Raw genomic sequence first — 20,677 nt, 5'->3', positions numbered from 1 at the left:
TTGAAATTTTCAATTGATTGCTGGCATCCACAGCCTTTTGGGGAGAGAGTTTCAGATTTCCACTACCCTTTGTGTGAAGAGGTGCTTCCTGATGTGATCCCTGAATGGCCGTGCTCTAATTTTCAGGTTATATCCTTTTGTTCTGGGCACGGGAGGAATCATTTCTTTCTATCTACCATATCAACTTCTTTACATTTCCAGAATAGACATGGTGAAACTGTTATGTAATGCAAGTTAATTCTTTAAACATTCAAAGAATATTTCAAATGAATTTTAAAGCTGATTAATGTCATAACTATTTCTTTTTGCAACAACATAAATAAGAAATTGTTACTTATTTGTGTTGTGCTTTTTGTGTTAGAGAATTTTGAGTTTGAGTCATTTGATACATCCAAATTCAATATTGTGAATCCAACTGAGGACCAGCCATACGTCATGATCAGACTGCTGTATTCCCCCACTTTGAAAGGTAACTGTGTTAAGAGGATATGATTAAGAACATAAATGCAATGCAGTGATCCTTCTGAAAGAAGAATTTACAGTAAATGCATTATGTTGTGCCTTTGTTTAAGAAGGGCTGCAGGGAAAAGCCTGGGAACTGCAGACTGGTGAGCCTAACATCTGTAGTGGGTAAGTTGTCAGAAGGTATTCTGAGAGACAGGATCGACAGGCATTTAGAGAGGCACAGACTGACTGGGACAGTCAGCGTGGCTCTGTGAGTGGAAAATCATTTCAACTCAAACAGTTAGAGTTTTGAAGGGGTAACTAAGAAGGTAGATGAGGGCAGTGCAGTTGATGTTGTCTACATGGACTTTAGCAAGGCTTTTGACAAGGTACCACATGGTAGATTGTTGCATAAAGTTAAATCTCACAGGGTGAGGTAGCCAACTGGATACAAAATTGGCTTGATGACAGACGACAGGGTGGCTATAGAGGATTATTTTTCAACTGGAGGCCTGTGACCAGTGGTGTGCCTCAGGGATCGGTGCTGGGTCCACTGTTATTTGTTATTTATATCAATGATTTGGATGAGAATTTATGGAGCGTAGCTAGTAAGTAAATTAATAAGATGACACCAAGATTGGTGGCATAGTGGACAGCGAAAAAGGTTATCTGGGAATGCAATAGGATCTTGACCAATTGGGCCAGTGGGCCGATGAATGGCAGATGGAGTTTAATTTAGATAAATATGAGATGGTGCATTTTGGTAGATCGAATCGGGGCAGGACCTACTCAGTTAATGATAGGGTGCTGGGGAGAGTTATAGAACAAAAGTACAGGTGTACAGGTTCAAAGCTCCTTGAAAGTGGAGTTACAGGTGGACAGGGTAGTGAAGAAGGCATTCAGCATGCTTGGTTTGATTGGTCAGAACATTGAATACAAGAGTTGAGATGTCTTGCTGAAGTTGTGCAAGACTTTAATAAGGCCACACTTGGAATACTGTGTACAGTTCTGGTCACCCTATTATAGAAAGGCTATTATTAAACTAGAAAGAATGCAGAAAAGATTTATTTGGATGCTGAAATAACTTGATGGTTTGTGTTATAAGGAGAGGCTGTATAGGCTGGGACTTCTTCCCCTGGCGCATAGGAGGCTTAGGGGTGATCTTATAGAGATCTATAAAATAATGAGGGGCATAGATAGTGACCATCTTTTCCCAAAGATAGGGGAGTCTAAAACTTGAGGGCATAGGTTTAAGATGAGAGGAGGGAGATACGAAAGGGTCCAGAGGGGGAATTTTTTCACTGAGAGAGTGGTGAATGTCTGGAACAAGCTGCCAGAGGCAGTAGAACAGGCGGATACAATTTTGTCTTTTAAACAGCATTTAGACAGCTACATGGGTAAGATGGCTATAGCGGGATATGAGCCAGATGTGGGCAATTGGATTTGCTTAGTGGTAAAAATTGGGCAGCATGAACAAGTTTCCATGTTGTAAGCCTCTATGACTCTATCATGCTTTAGATGTCATATTTGATCTGTGTCAGGAATTATAGACAAAGAAAGAAGGGCAAGCATTTCATTTTTTTTGTCCTAAGGTTAGAAACTTGCAAGCATTTTCCAATTTGCTAAACTTCCTCACCGCACAAAATAGTAATTAAACTCAGACTGACCTCATTATGTTTACTTACAGCGTTGGGTCTTTAGTGAGGCAGGCTAAGTTAAACACAGCTCAATCCTTGTAGTAGAATAATACATCCTACATGGTGCAAAGTTTATGCCATCTAATCTACAGAATTGATGATCTGTTAGTTTATTGATATCATCTTTGTCTATTGGTCCATTTTCTAAATGTTTTTCAAAGAATTATAAAATGAAACCGAATTTTAAATGGTATGTGTATTTATATACAAGAGCAAAAGAGAATGCTGGAAATTAGAAATATAAACAGAAAATGATGGAAATACTTGGAGAGAAGAATAGAGTTAATGATTTATGTTGGTACCAATGTTCTCTCTTAGCTGCATAAATCCAAAAATTCCTGCACAGGCAGCGCACAAGTCGACCTCTTTAAGCCGCTCAAAAAACATTAAGGACTGGTGTACTTGAATGAGTTAGTCACATGCTATAGAACAAATTAGAGGATACATTGTTGATGACCCACTATCATAGCCCAGTCCATTATGCAAACCAGCCTCACATCCATTGACCCTGTCTACTGTGCCACCCTTACATACTTCATCGATTTCAATGAGATCCGTCTTTAATTTACTCTAGATTGTTCCTTGAATTTCTCTGAACTTTTCTCGGAATATTATATTGTTTCCTACTCTGCACAGACTCTCTGATGAGTGTGTATCAAATTTGCAGCATGACTAACAGACTGAGTATAATAATTCCAGGTATAGTTTAGCCAGTGAGGTCTAAAGCTTTGGCATAATCTGTGAAGACTGACACTATTGTTTTTCAATGTGCCTCCATTACAAGAGTGACTACACTTCAAAAGTACATAATTGACTATAAAACACTTGGGGATGTCTTATATAAATGCAAATTATTCTTTCTTTCCTCAATATAATTCCCAATGTTTTGTATGTCTTTTTTTAATTGACTTTCCACGTTACCTGAAAAGGTATAGCAGATAACTGATTAAATCTGTATGTTTTGGACATTTAACCTACAAGAATGGTGATTTGAATTGAGTACCTAATTCAGTTTACTGTCAGACCATTAAAGGTGTGGATAAAATACAATCACAAAGACAACACAGCAAGTAGGATCTCCTTTTTGTATCATTGTTTTAAATTTCTTTTGCTTGCTAAGGATTCAATTTGATTTTGCATTTGTGAAATTCAAGACCAGTGTATGCTCATTAAGTCAGCCTGATTCATAAAGAATAGAAAAGACTGTATTCACTGCTCATGATGCAGTCTCCTTTGCACTAAACGTAGGCTGACATGATGGCCTCATCAGAGGGCAGGATCGGGCAATGTCCATGGGGCAGTACCACAAATGTATTGCCAACCTGGTACCCACCTGGAATAGCAATTGGCAGGGGGAGGGAGCAATATCTCTCAGTGCACAGTCTACATTGTGTACACAATGCACTAGGGGATCAGAGTGCCTGCACAATGGCACCCTGGAGCTTAGCAGCTGGCTTCCTGGCGAGAGTAGGCTTCACCCCCTCACCCTGCTACCGAGAATCACATCTGGGCTCTTTTTCTTCTTTAAATGCTGTACGATTGCATCTGGGAACTTACCCAAAAAAATGGGCGCAATTCTCTCCCAATTTCATGTTCATTCAACAGTTAGAATCTTTTAGTAAAATTGTCCCTTTAGTCTTTAATATTAGCTTTACTACTCCTTTGTTTTATGCCACATGACTTCTATGTCACTTCATCTTTTCTGCATTCCAACATATCCATGTTCTTCTATTCTGCTCCATCTGCCACTCCCCTCTTTATTCAACAGCATAAAACATTTCTATCTCTCTCTAGTTCTCCACAAATGCTGCCAGACCTGCTAAGTTTTTCCAGCGTTTTCTGTTTATATTTCAGATCTCCAGTATCTGCAGTACTTTATCAAATAGATCATGCGTCTATGCCTCAGCCAGTGCCGTGAAATTGTTTGATATTTTTCCTGAATTCCATGAAGAATATCACATTGAATTCTGCTGGTTGTAGGTGAAATCTGAAGTTTGATCTATATTTCATTTTGAGATTCCTTTCCTTGTGCACTCATCTCTTTCAGGACCAGTGCCCCTGGGCTGGATTAAGATTGACCTATTTCACCAGGGAACTATGGCAAACAGGTTAGAGTGGGCACCTCATCTACAGTCCCTGGTCACTGTATTGTACCCTGGGAAGGCCCCTGACAATGTTACTGATGGAGCTCCAGCATACAGCAGCACAGGTAATTCACAACAGTAACAAAACAAGTAGTACCCTAATCAGGTAAAATCTTTGATGAACCAGAGAAACTAGACCTCTTTTAATTGCGTTTTCCAGTATCAACGTCTAGAACTTAAGAAAAAAACTCAAATTCCAATTGTCTCAGTTCCTGTGAGATTGTATTTGAATGTACAACGGTGTTGAAATTGTTCAACCATTCATGCAGATTGCTACTATACTCCAGTGGGAGTCTGGCAAAAGAATCGCACATTCCACTGGGACCAGGAAGTAAACAGGTCCCAGCCACACTGGAGTTTCCTGCGACCATGCTTGGGGGCAGTGCATCTATCTATCCAAAAACAAGGTAATTAATGAGGAGGAGACAAGGCCAAGGAAGGCTGTGCTGGAGTTCCCACTTCATATGGTGTCAAAGGGACCTGCCACATATTTGGAGGCAGGTACATTGATTGAGGTGTGGCATACAGACCTTCAGAAGAGTGGAAGTAGGCTCTACTGGGAGATCCAGGCTGGGGTCAGGCCTAAGTTGTAAAAGACTGAGGAAGAGAGAATTTAAATTTGAATTGAAAACCATACCCAAACATAAAGGAGTTGCTGGGGCTGCGGAGTGCATTTATGAAGGGGGGGATGGGCATTCCTGAAACTTCCCCCTCTACTTCCAGCAGCTGTCAGTGTCTGCAGGGTCTTCAAGTCTGATTTGATTTGATTTATTATTGTCACATATATTGGGATAAAGTAAGAAGTGTTGTTTCTTGTGTGCTATACAGACAAAGCATACTGTTCATAGAGTACATAGGGAAGAAGGAAAGGAGAGGTTTCAGAATTCAGTGTTACAGTTATAGAGAGTTTATAAGAGTTAGAGTACAATTTTAAAAGCATAGAACAAGAGTAAAAGATAGAATTAGAAGGTAGGCTGGGGACAGCCCGCAAAGAATCACCCTGCTCTGGCCCTATCGTGAACTAACTTTGAGTCAGAACGTTTGTGAGTCACAAAGTCACTTTGTCAAAAGGTTGCTTCTGGTGGGGCCTGTCTCCCTGACCCTGTGAACTTTGGCAGACTTCTGTAGCAGACATAATTTCATCATTACTATCATGGGTTTTTAAAATTTTAATGTAAAAGCATATCAGAATGTTTTCTATGTTGACACACTTGTTTGGAGCTGGGCCCATTACACAATTATTGGGTTTCTTTGTGATAATAAACCTAGAAAAGTTGGTGAGTATTTTAATTATTCTGAAGATTATAGTCTAGAAATCACTTCGTATATTATGAAATTAATTTTAATACTATAGTATGACGTTGCTCTGGCTAGTAATTTAACTGAGACATAAGGGAATTTAATCTGAATACTACTAAAATAGCAGATAGAGAAATTCCATATATATTCATATTGCAAGTGATAGCAATGTCTGAACCAGAGAGAGCCATTAAGCTCATCGAGCCTGTACTGTCATTTATGGATCATGGATGTTCTATATTACATGTAAACGTATGTACACATGAACGTGTGAATTAGAAACAGGTGTTTAGGCCACTCAACCCTTCAAGCTTGCTCTGCCATTCAGTAACACCATAGCTGATCTGATTGTAACCTCAATTCACATTCCTGCCTACCTCAATAATCTTGCACCCCCTTTTTAATCAAGGAGCTATGTAGCTTTGCCTTAAAAAAAAACATTCCAAGTCTGCTTTCACTGCCTTTTGAGGAAGAGAGTTCCAAAGACACATAACCCTCTGAGAGAAAAACATTCTTCTCATCCTTGTCTTAAATAAGGGACCCCCTATTTTTAAACAGTGACTTCTAGTTCTAGATTCTCCCACAAGAGGAGACATCCTCTCCACATCCACCCTGTCAATACCTCTCAGGATCTTGAAAGTTTCATTAAAGTTGTCTCTTACTCTTCTAAACATAAGATCCATTTGGCTCATTGAGCCTGCTCCACCTTTCAGTAAGATCATGGCTGATCAAGTTGTGGCCTTGATGCTGATTTCACGTCTGTCCCACATAACCCTTGATTCTGCTGTCAATCCAAAAATGTGTCAATCTCCATTTAACTGCTTCAACTTCATATCCACAGATATCCTTGCCGAACAAGAATCAATCAATCTCTGTCTTGAAAGTGACATTTGTTCCCCAGCATTTACAGTACTTGATGGAAGAGATCTTAAGATTTCATTATCCTTTGTGTGAAAAGCAGCTTCCTGATTTTACATTCAAATGGTTGTCTCAAACTTTTAGATATGCCCCTGTCCAAGACTTCCCCACCAGAGGTAATCATTTTACCGTATTTAATCCCTTGATTAGACAAATACTGAAGTTCCTAAACTCAAGGGAATACAAACCCAGATTATGCAACCTACCCTCAATTTAATCCTTTCAGCCTTGATAGCATTCTGGTAAATCTATACTATACCCTATGGATGCCATTTTATCTTTCCTGGGTGCGTCCAAAACTGAATGCAGTATTCAGATAGGGTCTGATCAAAACTCTGTACAACCCAAACATCATTTCCTCAGTTTTAAATTTGAAGTCAAAGCCAATACTCCTTTTTGATTAAATTTTGTATCTAGGAATTATGTTTTAGTGATTTGCCTATGGTGACACTGAACTATCTTTGCTCTCCATATCCCTTGTCTGTAACCATTAAGAAAATATTCTGGATTTTCTTTCTCAGATCCAAGATGGAGAACTTCACATTTCCTCATATTGAACTCCATCTGTCATAGATTTACCCAATCAGTCTGTTCAAGTCTCTTTTGTAACTTCCTGCTGCCATCTACACAACTAATTGTCATCTGCAGACTTGGATTTATTTTCTATCCTGTTATCCAAGCAATGAAAATACATAGTATAAAAGCTGTGGCCCCACTCCAGATCCGCAGAAAGTACTAGTTGTCACATCCTGCCACTGAGTAAATGTTCCCTTTTTCCCTACTTCCCTATCTGCCTACCAATTACTTGCTCATATCTCATAATTAAATGTGTGGATTTATACAGTTTCAGTGAGATGTGGGGGAAACAGGAAGAATTTGACTGAATCTAATTTTGGGTGTGTGATATTTCTGCAGAACTTGTCCAGCAAGGTTCGGAGATCACATTGGATGTTTATGATCCATCCCCGAAAAAGCAGAGGCAGAGAGACCAGGAAACGGAGGGGGAGAGGTAAATTGCCAACATTGCACATTATTTAACTTGAATTTCACCCAAATTAGCTACATCATTTGATTTGATTTGATTTATTATTCTCAATGTATTAACATAAAGTGAAAAGTGTTGTTTCCTGTGTGCTGTATAGACAAAACATACCATTCATAGAGAAGGAAACAAGACAGAGCAGAATGTTGTGTTGTAGTCATAGCCAGGGTGTAGAGAAAGATCAACTTAATGTAAGTTAAGTCCATTCAAAAGTCTGACAGCAGCAAGGAAGAAGCTGTTCTTGAGTCAGTTCGTATGTGGCCTCAGACTTTTGTATCTTTTTCCTGGTGGAAGAAGGTGGAAGAGAGATGCGTTGGATCCTTAATTATGCTGGCTGCTTTGCTGAGGCAGCAGGAAGTGTAGACCGAGTCAATAGATGGGAGGCTGGTTTATGTGATGGATTGGGCTACATTCATGACTTTTTGTAATTCCTTGTGGTCTTAGGCAAAGCAGGAGCCAAACCAAGTTGTGATACAGTGAGATGCATTTTCTATGGTGCATCTCAGGATAGTAAGAAGTCTCACAACACCAGGTTAAATTCAACAAGTTTACTTGATAGTAAACCCACAAGCTTTTGGATTGCTGTTCCTTCGTTAGGTGAGTGGAAAGTTCTGATCAGAAACAGGGCATATAAAAGCACACACAGTTTACAGAATACTGATTAGAGTGCGTGTCTTTACAGCTAATATGCTGTTCAAGTCTTAAAGGTGCAGACAATGTGAGTGGAGTTAGCATTAAGCATAGGTTAATGAGATGTGTATTGTCTCCAGATAGGACAGTAAGTAAGATGTTGCAAGTTCAGGCAAGTCATGGGGATTACAGATAGTGTGTCATGAACCCAAGATCCCGGTTGAGGCTGTCCTAATGTGTGCAGAACTTGGCTATCAGTCTCAGCGATTCTGCGCTGTTGTGTGTCGTGAAGGCCGCCTTGGAGAACGCTTACCTGAAGATTAGAGGCCAAATGCCCATGACCGCTGAAGTGTTCGCCAATTGGAAGCGAACAGCCTTGCCTGGTGAGTGTCGAGCGGTGTTCATTCGTCCGTTGTCGTAGCGTCTGCATGGTGTCCCCAGTGTACCATGCTTCGGGACATCCTTTCCTGCAGCGTATTAGGTAGACAATGTTGGCCGAGTTGCAAGAGTATATGCCGTGTACCTGGTGGATGGTGTTCTCATGTGAGATGATGTCATTCATGTCGATGATCTGGCATGTCTTGCAGAGGTTGCTGTGGCAGGGTTGTGTGGTGTTGTGGTCACTGTTCTCCTGAAGGCTGGGTAGTTTGCTGCAAACAATGGTCTGTTTGAGGTTGTGCGGTTGTTTGAAGACTCTGGAGGAGATGTCGTATGACATCTTCTCTGGAGTCTTCAACATGTTATTGATGAAGATGAACATCTCACCAGGGCCATTCCCACACCCCTACTTTTTGTCTTCAAACAACTGCACAATGGATTAAGGAACGTCCCTCGACCATCACCAGGCAAGACTGTTCCCTTCCTGTTGGCGAACATTTCAATGGTCACAGGCATTCAGCCTCTGATCTTCGGGTAAGCGTTCTCCAAGGCGGCCTTCATGACACATGACAACACAGAGTCACTGAGCAGAGACTGATAGCCAAGTTCCGCACACATGAGGACGGCCTCAACCGGGATCTTGGGTTCATGTCACACTATCTGTAACCCCCATGACTTGTCTGAACTTGCAACATCTCACTTACTGTCCTGTCTGGAACAATAACATCTCTTTAACTCATGCTTAATGCTATCTCCACTCACACTGTCTGCACCTTTAAGACTTGAATAGCAGATTAGCAGTAAAGATTTGCATTCTAATCAGTATTCTGTAAACTGTGTGTGCTTTTATATGCCCTGTTTCTGATCAGAACTTTCCACTCACCTGACAAAGGAACAGCATTCCGAAAGCTTGTGGGTTTACTATCACATAAACTCGTTGGACTTTAATCTGGTGTTGTGAAACTTCTTACTATGTTTACCCCAGTCCAACGCTGGCATTTCCACATCATGACTAGCATCTCAAGATAGTCATTGCTAACATTAAATGTGGACCAGTAACGTAACTTATATTTCAAAAGCATTCTTTTTATATTTCTTCAGTTGGAAGGTAGCCTAGAGCTGGTACCAACGCACTCACACGACTTGCCACTTGTTGGTGTAGATGAACAGTATACAGTGCTTTTGCTTTAATTCTTTCCCTACATTCTAATGAGGAAGTGCCAAGCCACCATACTGCTTGCTGTCCATGGCAGTATGCCTGAATTGTGGAAGTGATTAAGCAGTGGGAAAAAAATCATTGCAAATCATAGGCAGCTGTGGGGAAACTGGTGAAAAGAGTTGGAAGAGATACTTTTCCCTTTAGTCATAGATACAAATTAAACGGTTGGTGAGTAAATTGAAGTGTTTGTTATTACATAAACAGCTGCCTTTATGATTGGAAAACACTCAGATTTGGATTGCTCCCCTACAATTTAACTACGACTTTAACTTTAAACTGTGCTGGTGCACAGACCTTCTGAGTTTCTGCTCCAGTTAGAAACCTTTTGTAGTATTTAACAGGCAAAGCAATGCTGAACACTGGCACTTCAAAATGTACTGCTGATTAAAAGTAACATGCCAATGAGAAGCGAGGCTGACTGGGGAAATTGCAGTGTTTAGTGAACATCAAAGGATTTATTTCAGAATGTTCCCCAAAACAAATCACTGTTGCATATGAATATACAAATTAGAAGCAGGAGTAGGCCATTCGGTCCTTCAAGCCTGCTCCACCATTCGATAAGATCACGGCTGATCCAATTGCAAGCTGCCTATTCCCGATAACCTTTCACCTCCATGTTAATCAAGAATCTACCTAACTCTACCTTAAAAATGTTCAAAGACTCTGCTTTCATTGCCAGAATCACGGGCATTTAAAAATATATTTCATATATATGCTAATTCAATTGTAGTGATAAAATTCCCAATCTAGGTTTTAATTAGTAAGCTGGTTTCCCACCTGGAGACAGCATCTGTCATCACTTCTGCTGTTCCTGACATCTTATTGTTGCCTTGCTAGACGGCATGACAGCAACTACACAGCAGTCAAATGTGCAAAATATAACTGCAGTCCTTAATTCATACCTGTTTATCAACTTGGCGGACTGCCTAACTTAAAAGATTGTGTCAATTAAAGCATTCGCTTCACGTTGCCAGTGTAAAAGCATAGCTGTCAATTAGACATCAGAGACCTGTGGTTCATTAACTCTGCATTCAAAATAATACTGAAACACTTCCTTACCTGGGAAGATCTTGTGTTGAATTAACAACGTTCTACCTAGATTGGAAATGTTTCTATCAAAATTTTTTTTAACTGCTTCTAATATACAAATCTACTAAGTGATCCCACTCTTTCTTATGTGAAAATCTAAAAGATACTTCCCAAATTAATTAGTGTTTCAGATTCATGCTTAAATGGGTGTTTGTGAATGCCTGTGGGGTGAGAGATATTTTACTTGCATGCTATTTACAGTTTTGAATGCTACTTTTCTTGCACTACCCTTAAAAATCTATTCTAGTAAAATGGCTACTTTAGTTGGTGTAATGTTGCCTTTATAAATGTTACAAAAATATAACTATGTTTTCATAGTGCAGTTAATAGCTCGCTCTCTGCTTCAGTTCCCCATTTAACAAAGGGAAGGAACTGAAATAGGAAGACAGTCTTTCACTGGGACCTAAAGGTAAGTTCATTGGTTCTGTGCTCCCAATAGGGAGACATACTCAACAAGGGAGTTGAAAGGAGAATCAGTGGTATAACACTGCATCTGTATCTCCTACACACAATCCCTTGGAACACGGTTCTCTGCTGGGAGTTTCGGAGCTGGGAATTCAGTGTAGAATTTAGTATTCAACTTTAGTAATGCTTTTTAAAAACGTTCCAAACCCTATCCACAATAACACCATCAGATTTTTAAGATATAGGAGCAGAATTAGGCCATCCGGCCCATCAATCACGGCTGATATGTACTCAACTCCATTCTCCCGCCTTTTCCCTGTAACCTTTGATGGCCTTATCAATCAAGAACCAATCTGTCTCTGTCTTAAAGACACTCAATGACTTGGCCTCCGCAGCCTTCTGTGGCAGTGAATTCCACAGATTCACTACTCAGGTTGAAGAAATTCCTTTTCGTCTCGGTTCTAAAGGGTCATTCCTTTACTCTGAGGCTGTGCCCTCGGATCATTGTCTCTCCTACTAATGGAAACATCTTTTCCACATGTCACTCTCCAGGCCCAACCAACCCCATATTTCATCTGCCTTTCTTGAAGGTCCTGAGTCATTGTGGAATGCAGACAGAGGCAGTCCCCACTATCTTGCCCAAATGGCAGTTTTTGATTCATACGTCTAGGCAGTGTGTGCTGGCAGGTATTCAATATGACAAAGCCTAATCCTGTCTCCACTGGCTGTGCAATATACCTACACGAGTAATGGAATCACCAGTTAGTGATCAGGAGCAGGTGTTCTGGCTGAATTGTTTCCCTTCCTTATTCCATGGTTGCTGAAGACAATTTGCACTTCTGTCACTACCCTGTGATTAGCTGACTCAGCACAGAGCATTCATTCCATTTGGTCTTTATGGCTCTGTAATACACTGGGCAATGATATAGCAACAGAACTATCTGCAGGAACTATGAAGTACTGCTTAAAATGTTTATTTTAGGTAACATTTATCGTAAAAATGCGTCACTGAGCTAGAAACTAACCACTGTATCAAATGCCCAGCATGGAGCATATACTTGGAGAGCAAAGTACTGCTGGAAATTTGAAATATAAACAGAAAATGCTAGAAATACTCAGCAGACCAGGCAGCTTCCGTGGAGGGAGAAGCAAAGTCAATGCTTCAGATCCATGATCTGCCCAAGTTCTGACAAAGGATCACTGACTTCTGTTTTTCTTTGCACAGCTGTTGCCAGATGCTGAGCATTTCCAACACTTTCCATTTCTATCCCCACCCACCACCTCCCCAAAAGCAATCAGACTTCTTGTGAGCAAGAAACCAGAGAACCTGCCTGAGATAAAAGTAAAATAGTGCGGATGCTGGAATCGGAAACAAAATCAGAAAATGCTGTAAAATCTCAGCAGGTGTGACAGCATCTGTGGAGCGAGATTAGAACCAACGTTGGCTCCATTCTGTCTCCACAAGTGTTGCTGAGATTATCCAGCATTTTCTGTTTTTGTCTCAGAATGTGCCTGAGTCACAACATGCATTTCAAAACAAAAAGTAGCTGTACAATATGAAGAAAACATAAACAATTTGCTGAGCAAAAAAAAATTGTCAAAGCAATAAACTGATCATTTTATAGAATTAAAAATGACGATTAAAAAGTGCCAAATAGGGGGTCAGTGATGCGAACGTGGGAATAATTGTTTCCTGTGAGCTCTGGCGCTTCTCAGCTAGAAATCCTTTCACTTATTGTGCTCATACAGCTCATACTCAGCTAATTCAGGAATGAAAACTCCATACTAAGTCCCTGGTAGATTTTTGGTCTAACTTTGCTGACAAAATGATGCAAAATATTAGGAAAATCAGGGACAAGAGCGAGTAGTCGAAGACAACAGGGTGGAGTTGACTCTTCAACATGGCGACTTGGTAAATGAACCAGGTTTTGACCCAGCAGTTCAAAGGTGTTACAACTGATGACTGCTGATATTATCAAGGTCATTGAGAGAAATTCAGTGTATTCGCACAAAATGTCAGTACTCATGCTATAGACCTGCAGAATACTAGTAAAAGGCTTGACAAAGCTGAGGAGAGAATTTTTACTGTGTAAAATCTTTGATAGAGGCCTGCTTACAATCCATGGAAAAACAATTGCTCAATATGTCGAAACATCTAGATGATCCAGATGACAAATATTCAGATTATTGTTTTTTCAGAGGGAGCTGAGGGTGTTCTTGATAAGAGAGGGGATTAAGGGTTATGGGGAGAGAGCGGGAAAGTGGAACTGAGCCACAACAGATCAGCCATGATCTTATTGAATGGCGGGGCAGGCTCGAAGGGCTAGATGGCCTACTCCTGCTCCTATTTCTTATGTTCTTATGTTCTTATGTAAGCTCCTAGTTAGATTTTTTGAGAGCTGGCTGCCATGTTTTCTCAGTATGGAAACAAAAGCCGGGTGCATTAGATTAGAAAGGGCACACTGTTTACTTGCTTTGAGGTTTAGGGACAACCAACAACCCTGACCCATAATTATGCATTTTCATAACTCCAAAGATTATCGAAACATGATGAAGGCAGCTAGATGTAGTGGGATGTTGCTCTATGATGGAGTGAAAGGTCTCTTTCGGTAAAGGTTTTTCAGCGGCGATATAACAAAGGTGCAAAGGTTTTGATGAAGTTAGAAGACGCCATTAGAGCACAATATGCCCGCCAGTATCCTGCCATACTGAGGATAACATTGAAAAACTCTACAAAAACACTCCATAAAAGGCAACATTTCAAATCCCTGAGCTGAATGTCATTAGTAACAGACTGCTGTTGAATGTAAAGTCTGGACTTTGTCCCTTTTCATTATAATTTTCTTTTACTTTGTGCTGGTACTTATCACTCTGACAGGGATGGTCTAGTAACTGTGCACTACAACAAGTATTGTACTAATGGCAGGGACTCATACATGTCTTTAATTAATAATATTCTTCAGCATGTTTTTTCTAGTCAAGGAATATGCTTTGCAGATTGTACAATACTAGGGCTGCATGAAAGGTATCCATCACCCTTCTATATATATACTTATAATAACTGTGTGGGGAAGGCAATAGCCTAGTGGTATTATCATTAGACTATTAATCCAGCACTAATGTTCTGGGGACGCGGGTTTGAATCCCACCACAGCAGATGATGGAATTTGAATTTAAAAAAAAAAATTCTAGAATTAAGGATCTACAAATCCATTGTCGATTTTCAGAAAAACCATCTGGTTCACCAACATCCTTTAGCAAAGGAAATCTACCGTCCTTACCTGGCTTGACCTACATGCGACTCCAGAGCCACAGCAATGTGATTGACTCTCATCTGTCCCCTAGCAACTAGAGATGGACAATAAATGCTGGCCAGCCATGTCCCACAAATGACTTTTAAACAAAGTACATCTTATGGTCTCTTCATTCTTATCATGATGAATATGAGTGATGCCACTGCTGGAATGTCTCAATAGGTGAGATTAGATTGCAGAGATGATGTCTCATTCTCTTCCTCTTTGTATTATAGTACGTTGCTTTTTTTTGAAGAGAAAGGCTCCTATGTTAAGTTATGGAAAGTTTGTTGGGATAGCCCAACAAGGCCTTACATTTGGTCAGGAAATTCCCTGCGAGGTCATGGTTCATGATTGTCTGCTTTGAGGTTTGGAATAGTTCTCATGTGTTCTTTTTATTTTGGGTTTAAAGAATCATTAGTTGGTAACTGATGTTTCTATAAATGTATACACAAGTCTAATTTACTAGAAGATGATTATGGAATATGTTGCTAGTGCTTCTTGCATAGCTGGGGATGTGGGAGGTGGGTTTTGGTGCACACCGAGTGGGATGGGAAAATCAGTATCAGTTAAAATGCAAACTTCTTCATGTTGGTATCCAACATTCCCTCTTAGTGAAATGTTAGATATTTCCAGCTACACTGAAATTCTGCTCATGGAATGTGTTGGATCCACCATCCTATTTAAAGAAAAAAGACTCTGGGCAGTATTTTCCCCCCAAAATTTGAAGTGTCGTTACAATGTGAAAATAGTGTGTTTTGGGCAAGCTCAACACTGCAATCTTCCGACATTCTTGTCAGTTTTTCTGACAGCTGGGAGCTTTGCGCCAGTGAGGCTGCGGATCCTACTTACGCCAGTGAAGCTGGCTTGAGAGTGCTTGGGTGCCATGGTGCAGGCATCCCAATCTCCTATTGAACTCCCGCAGATCCCTCCCACTGCATGCCTCCCCAGATGCCCCACCCGTCTTTCAGAACTACCTACTGTTGACCACTACCCCCGCGCAGAGCTCTCCCCCGGCCAACCACTCCACTTGCTGAGCTCCCCCTACATAACGCCTCCATCATTGTGATTACCCCTCCATTCTGTCACAGCCCTACACCCACCCAGGAGCTATCCCCTTGGCACTGTCTCTGGCAAACTTATGGTGTCCAACTGGGCACTGCCAAGGTGCTGTGGGCACTGCCCATCCATGCCCCCTATCACCCAGGAGGTTCATTGACTTCCTGATGTGGCCATGGCACCTGGTCTCCATTACTGCAGAGCAGTAGTGATTCTTGCCACTGTGATACCATGCCAGTGAGGGCGGAAGCAACTGAGAGTGCGGAAACAGCCGTGCTGAACAGGGTAAGTTCTTTTAAACATCATCATTTTTATGTTAATAAGTTTTCTGCCCTTTTTGGGCATGAAGCCACTCTCACCAGTAAAAAGGCTCCAGGAGAATGGCAAGGTACAAATCGGATTTTGAGCCATATCTTCCCCTGCTTGCCAGTATGCCTGATAGACCAGTATGATAAGCTGGCAAGACCGGTTCCTCTGTCTTTTCTCAAAAAGGAGAAAGTTGATGTAGCTTTGATGAAGGAAACTGATCCACATAACAAGGAACATTTGAAATTGAATGGAACTGGGTCAAATGAGTGATTTCTGCCTTATTTACAACTGGTAGCTGAGGGGTTGCGATTTTGATTAATAAAAACATGCCATTTAGCCTTGAGAATGATGTGAAGGATAACATATGTGATCGTTAAAGGTGGACGGGATGGTGGCACAGTGGTTAGCACTGTTGCCTCACAGCACCACAGCCTTGGGTTCAATCCCAGCCTTGGGTCACTGTCTGTGTGGAGTTTGCATATTGGCTATGTGGGTTTCCTCCAGATGCTCCAGTTTCCACCCACTGTCCAGAGATGTGCATGTTAGGTTGATTGACCATGCTCATTGACCCTAGTATCGGGGGAATTAGTGGGGTAAATATGTGGGGCTACAGGAATCCTGGGAAGGATTGTGGTCATTGCAGACTCAATGGACCGAATGGCCGCCTCCTGCACTGTAGGGTATCTATGATTCCAATAGTGCATGGAGAAAGTATTGTGATAATGAATGTGTATGGCCTTCCAAATTATTGTTCCAAAATCTTTATGAATTTTGGTGAATTATCATTAACAATTTCTTTCACAAGAGGTGACTTCAACTGCCACCCAAATCCTTTGATGAACAAGCTTCCCATGACTAGGAATCCACCCACACCACAGGCAAAGGCGTTACTACCTGTTTGTGAGGAATTGGGATACTTGAATATTTAGAGGACATTACAGTTTATTTTCAGTATTTGTCCCATATCCTTGAATGTTATGATATTTCAAGTGCTCATCCAAATACTATAAAGATTATGTAGTTTCCACCCTCCACTACCTTCCCAGGCAATGCATTTCAGATTCTCATCAGTGATTTTTTTTTCTCAAAACCTCTTTGAATTTCCTACCCCCACCCTAAAACTCTGCTCCCTCGTGATTGACCCCTCAACCAAGGGGAACAGCTACTTCTTATTCACCCTGTTGAAAAGGGATATGGGGGGAAGATGGGATCAGGATATTGAATTTGACAGTCAGCCATTATCAAAATGAATGGTAGAGCAGGCTCAAAGAGCCAAATGGCTTACTCCTGCTTCTATTTTCTGTGTTTCTATGTAAATTCCACTTAATCTTATACACCTCAATCATGTTCCCCCTCAGTCTTCCCTGCTCTGAAGAAAACAATCCAAGCCTATCCAATTTCTCCTTATAGCTCAAATGCTCCATCCCAGGGAACATCCTGGTGAACCTCCCCTGTACCCCCTCTCGTGCAATCACATCTTTCCTATAGTGAGGCTACCAGAACTGTACACAGTACTCCAGCTGTGGCTTAACCAATGTTTTGCACAGCTCCAGCATAACCTTATACTCTGTGTCATGACTGATAATGACAAATGTTCCATGTGCCTTCTTAACAAGCCAGTTCACCTACTCTGCCACCTTCCAAGATCTATCTGTTCCTCTAAGCTTCCTAGTGTCCTGCCATTCATTGTAAGTCACTTACTGTATGGAGACAATACACATCTCTTTAACCTATGCTTAATGCTATCTCCACTCACATTGTCTGCACCTTTAAGAATTGATTAGCTGTAAAGACTCTAATCATATCCTGTAAACTATGTGTGCCTTTATATGCTGTGTTTGAGACCAGAACTCTCCACTCACCTGACAAAGGGGCAAACCCTGAAAGCTTGTGGGTTTACTATCAAATAAACTTGTTGGACTTTAACCTGGTGTTGTGAGACTTCTTACTGTGTTTACCCCAGTCCAACGCCAGCATCTCCACATGATAGTTGCAGTAAGATATCCCTCCTTCTATAATCAAATCCTGTCCCTATGAGGCCAACTACCATTTGTCTTCTTTACCCCCTGCTTCATTTTCATGCTTACCTTCAGCAACTGATGTATGAGGACATCAAGTTCTCATTGCACATTTAATTTAGAGCTATTCAGATAATAATCTGTCTTCCTGTTTTGCCACCAAAGTGGATGACCTCACACTTATCAACAATATACTGCATTCTGTTATGCATTTGCCCACTCACTCAGCTTGTCCAAATTGCACTGAAGCATTTCTGCATCCTCTGATGAAGGGAGGATTTTGAGGGGGATGAAGGGGTGCACAGAACAGATAGTTCTGAATTTTAACAGAAAAGTGATGGACAAGAATGTTGAGGCCTTGATGCAAACCCTCCTTGCTTGTCCTGGTGACTCTTTCATCCCCACAACCCCAGTTCTTGCCTTCAAACAACTGCACAACCTCAAACAGACCCCAGGAAACTACCCAGCCTTCAGGAGAACAGTGACTACGACACCACACAGCCCTGCCACAGCAACCTCTGCAAGACATGCCAGCTCATCGACATGGATGCCATCATTTCACGTGCGAACACCATCCATCAGGTGCACGGTACATTCACTTGCAACTCGGCCAACGTTGCCTACCTGATACGCTGCAGGAAAGGATGTCCCGAGGCATGGTACACGGGGGAGACCATGCAGCTGCTATGACAACAGATGAATGAACACTGCTCGACAATCACCAGGCGAGACTGTTCTTGTTGGGGAACACTTCAGCGGTCATGGGCATTTGGCCTCTGACCTTTGGGTAAGCATTCTCCAAGGCAGCCTTCACGACACACAACAGCGCAGAATGGCTGAGCAGAGACTGATAGCCAAGTTCTGCACACATGAGGACGGCCTCAACCGAGATCTTGAGTTCATGTCACACTATCTGTAACCCCCACAACTTGCCTGGGCTTGCAAAATCTCACTAACTGTGCCGGCCGGAGACAGTATACAGCTCTTTAACGTGGACTTAACCCTCTCTCCCCTCACATTGTCTGTATCTTTAAGACTTGATTACCTGTAAAGACTCACTTCCAACCATTATTTTGTAAATTGAGTTCATGTCTTTATATGCCCTGTTTGTGAACTGAAATCCCACACACCCGATGAAGAAGCAGCGAACGCTCCGAAAGCTAGTGGCTCTTGCTACCAAATAAACCTGTTGGCCTTTAACCTGCTGTTGTGAGACTTCTTACTGGGTTTACCTCAGTCCAATGCCGGCAGATCCACATCATGGCTCTTTTATACCCTGTAAGTAGTCTCACAACACCAGGTTAAAGTCCAACAGATTAACCTGTTGGACTTTAAGCTGGTGTTGTGAGACTACTAACATGTTGGACTTTAACTTGGTGTTGTGAGATTACTTACTATGCCTACTCCAGTCCAACGCTGGTAACTCCACATCTTTTATCCTCAGTGAGACTTCCGAACTGTCATTTGATGAAAGGATCCTCCAATAACCCACCCCTCCACCACTTAATTACAGGTTAATTACATATCTGAAGCCAATTCTTTAAATTTTCCTCTGATTCACATGGTTACCAGCTCCTGACATAAAACCTGAAATGTCACCTATTTCTGATTCCGGCATTGGGAATGGCGCACCATGGATATAATTCCACCCCTAATTTCTAACTTTAAGACTTGCAAATGTATTTTGAAAGCAGCAACTAAATGTTTCTGACAAGTAACCACCAGCCACCATAAAATCAAATTATACTTTGATATCTCCCAAAGTGATTTGTAATAATAACAATGCAAATATCTTTGGATCTGTGACTGATTGATGGCTTGGCCTGCCTTTGCTGACTGCTGTGGGTTCTGCAAGGAAGAGACTGTAACACGTGGCCTTTAGATTAAACAACAACCTAATCTCCACCACTAGAAATAAAAAAGCCTGGGCTTCTTAGCAGAGTGTGGAGCTGGGGAGACACTGATCTTTCTTGACACATGTCTGCCTCCATGACTCAGCTTATGTCTCAGTCGACTATAAGTAGTTATATCGGACAGACTGGAAAAGCACCAGGTTTGATCCCCAGTCTGTGCTGAGTTATCTCAAATTAGTTGTTGGTGATAAGGGTTATACAGGAACATGTTGTCTCTGAAATATTAAGCAGGAAATACTGGTCCAGTGTTCCCATTCCTGTTTACCATTCAGCAACAGTTGCTGGAGGATCTGTATGAAATTCAGGCGAGAACCTGAGTCTGGGTCATGTGGAAGGAAGTCATGTTATCCAGAGGGGCAGGAGAGAGACGAGGAGAAACTACAAATCATCTGTTTCATATGAATATCATTGTACATATTGGTGGCTGGCCATGAAATAATTGAGTATAAGGATATTTTAAAAAGTAAAGTTTATTTATTAGTGTCACAGGTAGGCTTAACCTGTAACACTGCAATGAAGTTACTGTGAAAATCCCCTAGTTGCCACACACCAGTGCCCGTTCAGGTATACTGAGGGAGAAGTTAGCACGACCAATGCACCTAACCAGCATGTTTTTCGGACACTGGGATGAAACTGGAGCACCCGGAGGAAACCCACGCAGACACGGAGAGACTGTACAGGCTCCTCACACACTGTGACTCAAGCTGGGAATTGAACCTGAGTCCCTGGCATGTGAGGCAGCAGTGCTAACCACTGTGCCATCGTGCTGCTCCAATCACACTGACCTCTACAATAAAGCATTACAAAGCATGACTAAGTT

At 41.5% G+C, this 20,677-nt stretch overlaps 1 protein-coding gene across 1 annotated transcript in view; it reads left to right on the top strand.

Annotated features, from left to right (window-relative positions):
• Positions 1-20,677, top strand: part of LOC145357451 (uncharacterized) — a 59,337-nt gene that overhangs the window by 4,781 nt on the left and 33,879 nt on the right. Inside the window, exons 4-6 of the mRNA XM_080210802.1 lie at positions 362-469; positions 4,189-4,350; positions 7,418-7,511. Of these exons, the coding sequence (XP_080066928.1) occupies positions 362-469; positions 4,189-4,350; positions 7,418-7,511 (364 nt within the window). The remainder of the gene's footprint in view (positions 1-361; positions 470-4,188; positions 4,351-7,417; positions 7,512-20,677) is intronic.

Source organism: Carcharhinus amblyrhynchos, chromosome 23 (assembly GCF_965287045.1).
Source record: "Carcharhinus amblyrhynchos chromosome 23, sCarAmb.v2.hapA, whole genome shotgun sequence".
NCBI classification, from domain to species: Eukaryota; Metazoa; Chordata; class Chondrichthyes; order Carcharhiniformes; family Carcharhinidae; genus Carcharhinus; species Carcharhinus amblyrhynchos.
The sequence above is the reverse complement of the archived record's forward strand: the minus strand, read 5'-3'. Positions and strand labels throughout refer to the sequence as shown.